Source organism: Loxodonta africana, chromosome X (genome assembly GCF_030014295.1).
Source record: "Loxodonta africana isolate mLoxAfr1 chromosome X, mLoxAfr1.hap2, whole genome shotgun sequence".
NCBI lineage: Eukaryota > Metazoa > Chordata > Mammalia > Proboscidea > Elephantidae > Loxodonta > Loxodonta africana.
In genome coordinates, this window is record NC_087369.1 from 177,338,372 (window position 1) to 177,350,711 (window position 12,340).

At 40.4% G+C, this 12,340-nt stretch overlaps 1 protein-coding gene across 5 annotated transcripts in view; it reads right to left on the reverse strand.

Moving 5' to 3' along the window:
• The window catches only part of GAB3 (GRB2 associated binding protein 3), a 118,744-nt gene that overhangs the window by 32,188 nt on the left and 74,216 nt on the right, over positions 1–12,340 (reverse strand). For 3 of the 5 annotated variants that reach the window (XM_064277818.1, XM_023540744.2, XM_010601071.3), the window contains 2 exons: positions 11,602–11,821; positions 10,538–11,019 (listed from right to left, as the gene is read on the reverse strand). In XM_064277818.1, coding sequence (XP_064133888.1) covers positions 10,538–11,019; positions 11,602–11,821 — 702 coding nt within the window. The remainder of the gene's footprint in view (positions 1–10,537; positions 11,020–11,601; positions 11,822–12,340) is intronic. The other 2 variants (XM_023540745.2, XM_003421752.4) reach the window with 2 other exon arrangements.

The following is a 12,340-nucleotide window of genomic DNA, read 5'->3' on the forward strand; positions in this document are numbered from 1 at the left end:
TAAATGTTGGAGCATTCCAGGCTCAGTCCTTGGTCCTTTATTCTTCTTTATATTCACTCTATTGGTGATCTCATCTAGACCTTTGGATTTACCATCTATGTGTTGATAACTCCCACATTCATAGCTCCACCCTTGGCCTCTCACCTGACTTTCAGACTCGTATTTCTAACAAGTTACTTGACGTTCCCACTATTTACCAGACATCTCAAACTCAACGTGTCCAAAACCAATTTCTTGACTGCCTCACATATTCCAACTTGTTTCTTTCCCCATCTCAGTCTGTCAGATCAAAAGCCATGAAGCCATCCTTTATTTCATTCTTTCTCTTAAACTCTATGTCCAAACTGTGAGGTTCTATATTTAAGACATATCTTAATCTGGATGTATCAAGCATCCAACCAGTTTTTACTACTCTGGTCTCAGCCGCCATCATAGCTTACCTGGATTATTATATTGGTTACCTAACTGGTTTTCCTGCTTCCACTCTTGCATTCCTTCAGTCTATTCTCAACACAGCAGTCAAAGTGATCCTGTTAAAATGTAAGTCATATCATGTCTCTCCCCTGCTCGATACCCAACAATGGGCCCATCTCACTCAAAGTCCAAGTCCTTACAGTGCTCTATAGGAACCCGTATAATCTGTGCCCCCTTGCCTCTCTGACTTCATTTCCTACTACTTTTCTCCTTATTCTCCCCATTCCAGTAATACCGGCCTTACTTTGCTGTTCTTTGAACACACCAAGCGTCTCCCACTTAAGGGCCTTTCCTCTGGTTTTATCCTCTTCCCAGAACACTCTTACACCAGATATCAGCATGGATTGGTCCTTTGCGTCCTTCAAATGTTCCCTCAAATCTCTTAATGAAAATTGCCCTAACTGCACTTTTTAATATTACAACCTGGCCTTCTGCTGGCTCCCCTATTTCCTTCACTCTGCTCTACTTTTTCTTTCTCCAAAGTGCCTATCATCTTCTAACATACCATATATCTATCTATTATGCTTATTTTCTGTCCCTCCCCACCCATAACATAAGGTTCAGGAAGGAAGGATTTCTGTATTTTAACTTCTTTATTTGAAATAGGTTAATACACTCAAATGGTTATACAACAAAAAGTCTTCCTCCCACCTTGTTACCATAGCTTGGCAGTCTCATCATCTCTGGAGGCAAAAAATGTTACCAGTTTCTTTTGTATCTTTTAAAAGTTAATTCTATGAATATATATACATATTTATATCTATTCCTTTTTACTACAAATGGTAACATACTCACTGCTCTGCAACTTGCTTTTTTTCACTTAATATTTTGGAGATCAGTCCAGAGTAACACAATAAAAAGTTTCTTCATTCTTTTATTCACTGGTATTGTATTTCATTCTACAAATGTGCCATAATTTATTTGGCTACCCCATTAATATTATGTATCCAGTTTATTTCCAACCTTTTGCTATTAAAATAAAAGACATAAGTGGATTAAAAAAAAAAAAGGAAGAAATGAAATAAAACTCGATTGATTGCACTCAGGAAAGAAATTGAAGAAAAAGACAAAAAAAAAAAATCTCAGAAAAGAAGCCTAAATTACAAAATGCACATGAAAGAAGAGATTTGACTAAAAAATAAAAAAGAGATGATTTTGCATACCTTTATGCAAATAAATAAATTTAAAAACCTAGAGGAAATGGATAATTTCATAGGAAAATACATCATACCAAAATTGACCCAAGTAGAAATAAAAATCTTACACATATCAATTTCCATACAAAAAAGAAAAAGTTACCAAGGAGCTACTCTTCAAAAACACCAGACCTGGTGACCTCAATGTGGAATTCTACCAAACTTTCAAAGACCAGACAGTTCTGATGTTACATAAATTGTTCCACAGCATAGAAAATCAAGGAACACTTGTAATTCTTTTTATGAAGCAAGTGTAGCATTGATAACTGAACCTGAAAAAATGATAGAGATAAAAATAAATAAGAAAATTACAGGCCAGTGTCACTGATGATTATCAATGCAAAAATCCTGAATAAAATATTAGCAAACAGGGTAGTGCAAGCCATTAAGACCAGCAGCTTTGCTGCTAAAGGGACTAAACTGATTTCAAACGTTGTTCTTAGATGCGGTGCAGTCTGTTGTGACTCACAGCAACCCTATGGACAACAGAATGAAACACTACCAGGTCCTGCAGCATCCTCACAGTCATTGCTATGCTTGAGCCCACAGTTGCAGCCACTGTGTCAATCCATCTCATTGAGGGCCTTCCTCCTTTTTGCTGACCCTCTATTTTACCAAGCATGATGTCGTTCTCCAAGGACTGATCCCTCCTGACAACATGTCCAAAGTATGTGAGATGAAGTCTTGCCATCCTTGGTTCTAAGGAACATTCTGGCTGTACTTCCTCCAAGACACATTTGTTTGTTCTTCTGGTAGTTCCTGGTATATTCAGTATTGTCCGCCAACACCATAATTCAAAGGCATCAATTCTTCTTCAGTCTTCCTTACTCACTGTCCATGCACAGCAAACAACTGAAAACACCATGGCTTGGGTCAGGCGCACCTTAGTCCTTAAAGTGACATCTTTGCTTTTGAACACTAAAGAAGTCTTTCGCAGCAGATATGCCCAATGCAGTGTGTCTTTTGATTTCCTGAGTGAAGCTTCCATGGGTGTTGATTGTGGATCCAAGTAAAATGAAATCCATGACAACTTCAATATTTTCTCCATTTACCACGATGTTGCTTATTGGTCTAGTTATGAGTATTTTTGTTTTCTTTATGTTGAGGAGTAAACAATCCATACTGAAGGCTGTAGTCTTTGATCTTCACCAGTAAGTGCTTTGAGTCCTCTTCACTTCCAGCAAGCAAGGTTGTGTCATCTGCATATCACAGGTTATTAATGCGTCTTCCTCCAATGCTTATGCCGTGATCTTCTTCCTATAATCCAGCTTCTCGGACTATTCGCTCAGCATACAGATTGAATAAGTATGGTGAAAGGATACAACCCTGACAGACACTGTTCTTAACTTTAAACCATGCAGTATCCCCTTGCTCTGTTTGAATGGCTGCTTCTTGGTCTAAGTACAGGTTCCTCATGAGAACAATTAAGTGCTCTGGAATTCCCATTCTTTGCAATATTATTAATAATTTGTTATGATCCACACAGTCCAAAGCCTTTGCATAGTCAATAAAACACAGGTAAACAACATCTATCTTTCTTTTGGACACATTATCAGGAGGGACCAGTCCCTGGAGAAGGACATCATGCACAGTAAAGTAGAGGGTCAGTGAAAAGGAGTAAGACTCTCAATGAGATGGATTGATGCAGTAACTGCAACAATGGGATCAAGCATAACAATGATTGTGAGGATGGTGCAGAACTGGGCAGTGTTTCATTCTGTTGTACATAGGGTCCCAATGAGTCAGAGCTGACTCTTTGGCACTTAATAACAACAACAAAACATCTTTCTGGTATTCTCTACTTTTAGCCAGGATCCATCTGACATCAGCAATGATATCCCTTGTTCCACAACCTCTTCTGAATCCGGCTTGAATTTCTGGCAGTTCCCTGTCAATGTACTGCTGCAACCACTTTGGAATGATTTTCAGCAAAAAAAAAAAAAAAAAAAACCTTTTTTTAATTTTTGTTGTGCTTTAAGTGAAAGTTTACAAATCAAGTCAGTCTCTCACACAAAAACTTATACACACCATGCTACATACTCCCAATTGCTCTCCCCCTAATGAGACAGCCCACTCCCCTCCTCCACTTTCTCTTTTCATGCCCATTCCGCCAGCTTCTAACCCACTCTACCTTCTCATCTCCCCTCCAGACAGGAGATACCAACATCGTCTCAATTGTCTACCTGATCCAAGAAGCTCACTCCTCACCAGCATCCCTCTCCAACCCATTGTCCAGTCCAATCCATGTCCGAAGAATTGGCTTTGGGAATGGTTTCTGTCTCAGGCTAACAGAAGGTCTGGAGACCATGACCCCTGGGGTCCTTCTAGTCTCAGTCAGACCATTAAGTCTGGTCTTTTTATGAGAATTTGGGGTCTGCATCCCACTGCTCTCCTGCTCCCTCAGGGGTTCTCTGTTGTGTTTCCTGTCAGGGCAGTCATCGGTTGTAGCCGGGCACCATCTAGTTCTTCTGGTCTCAGGATGATGTAGTCGCTGGTTCGTGTGGCCCTTTCTGTCTCTTGGGATCGTAATCGCCTTGTGTCCTTGGTGTTCTTCATTCTCCTTTGATCCAGGTGGGTTGAGACCAATTGATGCATCTTAGATGGCTGCTTGCTAGCGTTTAAGACCCCAGATGCCACTCTTCAAAGTGGGATGCAGAATGTTTTCTTAATAGATTTTACTATGCCAATTGACTTAGATGTCCCCTGAAACCATGGTCCCCAAGCCCCCGCCCCTGCTACGCTGGCCTTCAAAGCATTCAGTTTAGTCAGGAAACTTCCTTGCTTTTGGTTTAGTCCAGTTGTGCTGACCTCCCCTATATTGCGTGTTATCTTTCCCATCACCTAAAGTAGTTCTTATCTACTATCTAAATAGTGAATACCCCTCTGCCTCCCTCCCACCCTCCCCCCTCGCGTAACCACAAAAGAATGTTTTCTTCTCAGTTTAAACTATTTCCCCAGTTCTTATAATAGTGGTCTTATACAATATTTGTCCTTTTGCAACTGACTAATTTCACTCAGCATAATGCCTTCCAGATTCCTCCATGTTATGAAATGTTTCATAGATTCATCATTGTTCTTTATTGATGCGTAATATTCCACTGTGTGAATATACCATAATTTATTTATCCATTCATCCGTTGATGGGCATCTTGGTTGCTTCCATCCTTTTGCTATTGTAAACAGTGCTGCAATGAACATGGGTGATGCATATATCTGTTCGGATTTTCAGCAAAATTTTACTTGGGTGTGATATTAATGAAATTGTTCAATAATTTCCACATTCTGTTGGATCAACCTTTCTTTGAAATGGGCACAAATATGGATCTCTTCCAGTTGGCTGGCCAGGTAGCTGACTTTCAAATTTCTTGGCATAGACGAGTGAGCACCTCCAGTGCTGCATTTGTTTGTTGAAACATCTCAAGTGGTATTCTGTCAATCCCTGAAGCCCTGTTTTTTGCCATTCCCTTAAGTGCAGCTTGAACTTCTTCCTTCAGTACCATTGGTTCTTGATCATATTCTACCTCCTGAAATGGTTGAATGTCAACCAATTTTTTGTGGTACAGTGCCTCTGTGTATTCCTCCCATTTTCTTTTGATGCTTCCTGCGTCGTTTCATAATTTCCCCGTAGAATCCTTCAATATTGCAACTCGAGGCTTGAAATTTTTCTTCACTTCTTTCAGCTTGAGAAATGCTGAGCATGTTCTTCCTTTTTGGCTTCCTATCTCCAGGTCTTTGCATATTTCATTATAATACTTTCCTTTGTCTTCTTGAGCTGCCCTTTGAAATCTTCTGTTCAGCCCTTTTACTTCATTGTTTCTTCCTTTCACTTCAGCTACTCTATGTTCAAGAGCAAGTTTCACAGTCTCTTCTGACATCCATTTTGGTCTTTTCTTTCTTGTCTTTTAAGTGACCTCTTTTTTCTTCACGGTTGATGTCCCTGACATCATTCCACAACCCATCTGATCTTCGGTCATTAGTGTTTAATGTATCAAATCTATTCTTGAGGTGGTCTCTAAATTCAGTTGGTATATACTCAAAGTCATACTTTGGCTCTCGTGGACTTGTTCTAATTTTCTTCAGCTTCAAGTTGAACCTGCATATGAGCAATGCATGGTCTGCTCCACAGTCGGCCCCTGGCCTTGTTCTGACTGATGATATTGAGCTTTTCTATCATCTCTTTCTACAGATGTAGTCCATTTGGTTCCTGTGTATTCCATTTGGCTTGGTCCATGTGTATAAAAAAAAATTTTTTTTTTTTTTTTGTGTATAGTCACTGCTTATGTTGTTGAAAAAAGGTATTTGCGATGAAGAAGTTGTTGGTCTTGCAAAATTCTATCATGTGATCTCCAGCGTCGTTTCTATCACTAAGGCCGTATTTTTCAACTACCAACCCTTCTTCATTTCCAACTTTTGCACTGCAATCGACAGTAATTATCAATGCATCCTTACTGCATGTTTGATCAATTTCAGACTGAAGAAGTTGGTTAAAATCTTCAATTTCTTCCTCTTTGGCCTTAGTGGTTGGTGTGTAAATTTGAATAATAGTCATATTAACTGGTCTTTTTGTAGGTGTATGGATATCATTCTATCACTGACAGTATTGCACTTCAGGATATTGAAATTTTCTTTTTGACAATGAATGTGATTCCATTACTCTTCAATTTGCCATTCCTGGCATTGTAGACTACATGATTATCTGATTCAAAATAACCAATACTAGTTCTTTTCAGCTCTCTAATGCCCAGGATGTCGATGTTTATGTGTTCCATTTCATTTTTGACAACTTTCAATTCTCCTCGGTCATACTTTGTACATTCCATGTTCCAATTATTAATGGATGCTTGCAGCTGTTTCTTCTCATTCTGAGTCATGCCACATCAGCAGATGAAGGACCCAAAACCTTGACTCCATCCACATCATTAAGGTCGGCTCTACTTTGAGGAGGCAGCTTCTCTCCAGTTGTATTTTGAGTGCCTTCCAACCTGTGGGGGCTCATCTTCTAGCCCTATATCAGACAATGTTCCACTGCTATTCAGAAGGTTTTCACTGGCCAGTTTTTTCAGAAGTAGACTGCCGGGTTCTTCTTCCTAGTCTTTCTTAGACTGGAAGCTCAGCTGAAACCTGTCCACCAAGGGTGACCCTGCTGGTATGTGAAATATTTGTGGCATAGCTTCCAATATCACAGCAACAAACAAGCCATCACAGTACAACAAACTGACAGGCATGTAGCGGTAATTTCAAATAGAGAACATAAAGCCCCAGGCCCCTGAGCATTGTTGAAAACAATAACAATCTTGGTGGCAAAAAATTAGGGAAGGCCAACACTATAGATAGTGCAAGGTCTTGATACTGGTTGTAGCCTGCAGCAGAACAGCAGAACAGACAGAAATCTAGCCAGAAATGTAAAGAGTGATATTGCTAAAGTGTGCCTTGATAAGTTCTCATCCATCCCTAGGGGTCTAGAAGACTGGGTTCATGTGCAATCCATGTCCAATCAGGAGAGGTCAAAGAGAATCCAATCTATCTACTTGTCCCTGGAAGAATATGAGACCTTGCCACATGGAAAGTAAGAGCTGGGACAGACTTGTAAACAGTCTGAACTTTGGATGTGTTTCCCAACCCAAACACAGATCTACTGGCAAAAGGCAGAAGTCTTACTGGCTCAAAAGTTTTGGCACAACCTCTGACCAACAAATGGCTGAGTACTAAGATATGCTGACCCAGAGGTGATCCCCAGGAAGCCAGCCATAAAAATAAAAACAAAGATTATAAAATATAAGAACTGAGCATAGTCTTTGGCAGCCACATACTGTACGTAGAGATAGAATCTTCAGAATTAGTCCAGGCAAGTCACTGGTCAAACAAATAGCAAGAATCACACCACCAAGAGGGGATCAGAATCCAGAGCTGCTAAAATATATTATTTAAAATGTCCAGTTTTCAAAAAAATTACAATGTATGCAAAGAAACAGAAAGTATGAAAAAAAACAGTCAACTAAAAACTGTCTCTGAGAATGTCTAGACATTGGAATTAGCAAACAAAGACTTTAAAGCAGCAATTATAAATATGGAACTCTGGTGGTGTAGTGGTTAAGAGTTTGGCTGCTAACGAAAAAGTCAGCAGTTTGAATTCACCAGGTGCTCCTTGGAAACCCTATGGGGCAGTTCTACTCTGTCCTGTGGGTCACCATGAGTTGGAATTGACTTGACGGCAACAAGTTTGGTTTTGGTTTTATCATAAATATATTCAAAGAGCTAAAGAAAGCCATGTTTAAATAATTAAAGGAAAGAATGTATAACAATCATTCATCAATAAAGAGATAGAAATTATAAGAAAAAGAAGAAGCAAATGAAAATTCTGTAGTTGAAAAGTACAATACTGAAATTAAAAATTCACTTATCGGAGTCCCTGTGTGGTGCAAACAATTAAGTGCTTGGCTGCTAACTGAAAGGCTGGCAGTTCAAGTCTACCCAGAGGCACCTCAGAAGGAAGGCCTAGTGATTTACTTCCAAAAAATCAGGCATTGAAAACTCTATGGAGCACAGTTCTACTCTGACACACATGGGGTCACCATGAGTCGGAATTAACTCAATGGCAACTAGAAAAAAAAAAAAAAACAACAGAGGCTCAACAGATGTGAGCTGGCAGAAGAATCAGTAAACTGGAAGATGGGTCAACTGAGATTACCTAGTCTGAAAAGCAGGAAGAACAAAGAATGAAGAAAAATGACCAAAGCCTAAGAGACCTGTGAAACACCATCAAGCGTACCAACAGACGCACATTATCAGTCCCAGAAAGAGAGGACAGAAAGAGAAGAAAAAATATTTGGAGAAATCATATTTATGCATAGAGAAAAAATATATTTATGAACCTTTTATAGTAACCCAAGTATCTTTTTTATAGTTATGAAGTATTTTATTGAGTGGATGTAGAGTAATTTATTTAACCAGTTCTCTATAGGTGGACATTTAGGTTAATTCATAAATATTTTCTTTCACACATTCTTTGCAATGGTAAACCATGTATATAATTTATTTTGCACATGTGTAAGTATTTCTGTAACTTAAATTGTCCTTCAGAGGAGCTGAACCAATTTATACCATCTACAAATATTACAATTACCATACAGTCCACATTCATATAGTGTTGCTGTCCCAATACTGTCCTTATAGCAACTGTGGGCTAAATTCCTAGAAACTGTAGTGCACGACATGAAATAGAAAACAGAGCTCAGATGCAGAACTTCACATACTCAGGCACTTAATTTATGACAGAGGTAGCCCTGGAGAGCTATGGAAACACAATGACTTTTTCAGGTCATTGGATAGTCACACGGACAAAAATGAGCCTCAACCCCTCTCTCCTGCCATGCACAAACATCAGTTCCAGGTAGATCTAAATGGGCAAGGCAGAACCATAAATTTTACTTGTTCCCTCTGCTTTATTGTACCCATTTGGTTTCTATTCACTCTTGTTTTTGTCTTTGTTACATGATGAAAACCCTTATTTTATTTACTTTTTTATTAATTTTAGCCTTTGTTTGCCTTTATTTGAAAGAACAAAAGCTAATTGTTTTGTTTGTATTAAAACTCCAAATTATTTCAATTTTTGGTTCTTACTTTTAAGACTTAATTCATTCTCATATTCTATACCTTACTGACTTTACTCATTTCACTTTCTACTCTTTCAGCTTTCCCCTTTTGTTCACTGTCCACATGTTCAGATCCTTTGTGTAATCAGCGCACACCCATTCCACATCAAGCAACATGTGTAATGGTCACATTACTAGGGACACTGGGGGAGGTCTTTTCCAGAGTGACTTAATTCCTTGGTCAGAATGAGAAATTTATACAATTTGGAAATGAGTTTGCATTCTGCTTAAACTTCCATAATTATTTTAGAACAGGGCCTTAGTAGGCAGTGGCACGAAGGTTATTATATATGGAGTATGTGTGCGTGCGCGTGTGTGTCTGAGAGAGACAGGCCAACATAAGAGAGAAGAGTAAAATGCTCAGGTGGGTTGGGTCATAGCAGAAAGTGAGGAGGCGCAGGGAAGCAGTAAAGAAGAGGGTACCAAAAAGTCACACCAAGGGGGCTCGTGTGGGCCTGCACCAGCCAGCATCTGAAGGCCAGAGAGATCCAGGTGGAGGATAAGGGTGGCAGAAGATGGTGCTGTAAGTGAAATTGCAAGGCAACCCAGGGAGAATAGATGGCATTACAGAGAAAGGCAAAAGAGGGCTCTAGAGGCCACGGCAATGGACTGAGCTGATGAGGCTGCATTAGCATTACACTGATGTGGATGGCTTGACCAAATGTTACATCACTAGTGTGTAGCCAGTTAGAATTTGGAAAGAACACATCAGGTGAGACACTGAATGAGGCTAATGGGATTGTTGAAAAGTGGATGGAAGGAGCTACGAACTACAGTCTCAGCCCTCACTATGCCTGTGAGAGGCAAAGATTGGGATGGGGCCGAGCTGAAGCAAAAGACATCACCTTCTATACCAAGGGGGCTCCCAAGTAACTCCAAACAAACACCAGGAGCTGTCTCAGGTAGGGAGCCCATCCCACAGGCAGGGGCATAGCTAAGGGACCAGGGCTATGACTTCTTTCAGCATCTATAGGAAACCAAGTATCTCTCCTGATGGTTAGTCTCAAAGGAGGGGGACCCTGAGAGTAGGACAGTTGCTAATATTCAGGCTGTGTACTTCTACAAAGTGCCTGGCCCCATTAGGAAACCAGGCTGGTTTGAGCAAGGGACACTGGGAGAAGTTCTCATGTGGACACAAGATGTGAAGAGGATCCAGGCCAAGCAGTCCTTGCCCAGGCTTCTCTCTGTACCTGAATCTTAGCGTTCAACACTTACCTTTCCAGGTTCTCACGTTATCTAAACCAGAGAGAGAGATTCTTCTTGGAACCATAGAGCATTCTGGGTTCTTGATGCTGCTGTGCCCACTCCACAGGAGCTGCTCCTCTTGGCACCGTTCAGAGAGATGGCTTGGCTTAGGGGGGCGGGGAGGTGGAGTATTGGACATAATGTCTAGTTCTTTTACCCCACAGGGCAAGGAACCTTGGTTTTTATCTACCTGAATGGTGGAATTTAAGGAAGTTTCCAGCAATGGTGAAGATGACAAGTGGTCCTTGGATGGCCCATTGAATTCTCTACTCCTGATCAGAGCAGCCTGAGACTTTGTGGAAGGTACCTCCTGAGATCCAGTCCCATGGCATGAGGAGTACATCAAGTTACTGGAGGGTAGCAACTGCAGGCAGTCAACAAAAACGTCATCAAATGAAGTCTGTTCCAATGAGCGGTCTGAATTTGACCAGCTATCACATCTCGTGGGTAGACTGAGGGAAGAAAAACATGAAAGTTTGATAGAACAATTGCAAATCCCTGGTGGCTGCAGTTAGTATCACAGTGACACTACTGACACCACCCTTTGCAGAAATCTGAAGAAGAAAGTAATCTACCTATCACAAAACACACGCTGGTTTCCTTCCCATTCCTCTAAAAGCACTTCTTGTTCTACTTGTATAGCCATATACCAAGTTATGCTAAGCCCTCTGGTACATGTAAAAATAATTTATTGATTTTTTTTTTCATCTCATAAACATCTGATACATATGAAAACACAAGGGTAGAAATGAAAGCCACAATGCTGAAACACATGACTCATTTTGTTTAGTATGCTGCATGCTTCATTTTTTCACAGCTATTGACAGTGATCTGTCCCTACCTTGGCAGCTGTAGGAAGAGAGGTGAGGGCAGACCTACCCACTAGAATATGCTACAGCTAAAAGGACTGATTTGGACAAGCACACAGACAGCATCTCAGCAACAGACTCCACAAGAGGAGGTAGTATGGGCTCTGGTAAGAGGACAGCACATTAAGAGACCCAGCTCAGAGAGAAGTCTGGGCATAAGCATACCTGGTATGGTGTAGTCTTCCAGTCTCACAGTTGGACAGAACCAGATAATCAGGAAGGAAGAGAAAATCTGACTCACTTCTGGTTTCCTCAGTGGCTGAGGTATTAGCACTTGGGTCATCTCTTTGCAAGGAGGACCTGGCAGCCTGGGCGGTATGAAGGGAGCTAGCAGGGGAAGGCTGGAGGGAGGAGGGCGTGTGAGAGAGGCTCTCCACAGAATCTGCTGGAGAAATAATTTCCCAGGTTAACATTTGAAAAATGGCTATAACACTCACTCACAATTTGTCAAACAGCAGCTCAGAAGCCAAATATAAGATGCAAATCACAGCTGGTGTTGTACTGATGGAGAAGACCATTTCCCCAAGCTATATATTTTTTTTTTATAAACAATGTCTGAGAAAAGAAGGCCAATGTTCCAAGAGTGAAGTGTTGAATCAATTAAAAGTTTAAAAAACAAGCTTTCTTGGCCTAAAAACCTGCAGTTACATAGTCTCCACACAGTTCCTTTAGGGCCCTCATGAGCCACCCCACATCATTGTTTATTCATTCAACAAATACATATATATGTACATGTACAAATATATATATATATACACATACATATGAATGTTTGTCCTTACATATGCATGTATGCACATATGTACGTATATATAGATAGATATGCCTGTTGTTGTTAGGTGCCATTGAGTCGGTTCCAACTCATAAGCAACACTATGTACAACAGAATGAAACACTGCCCAGT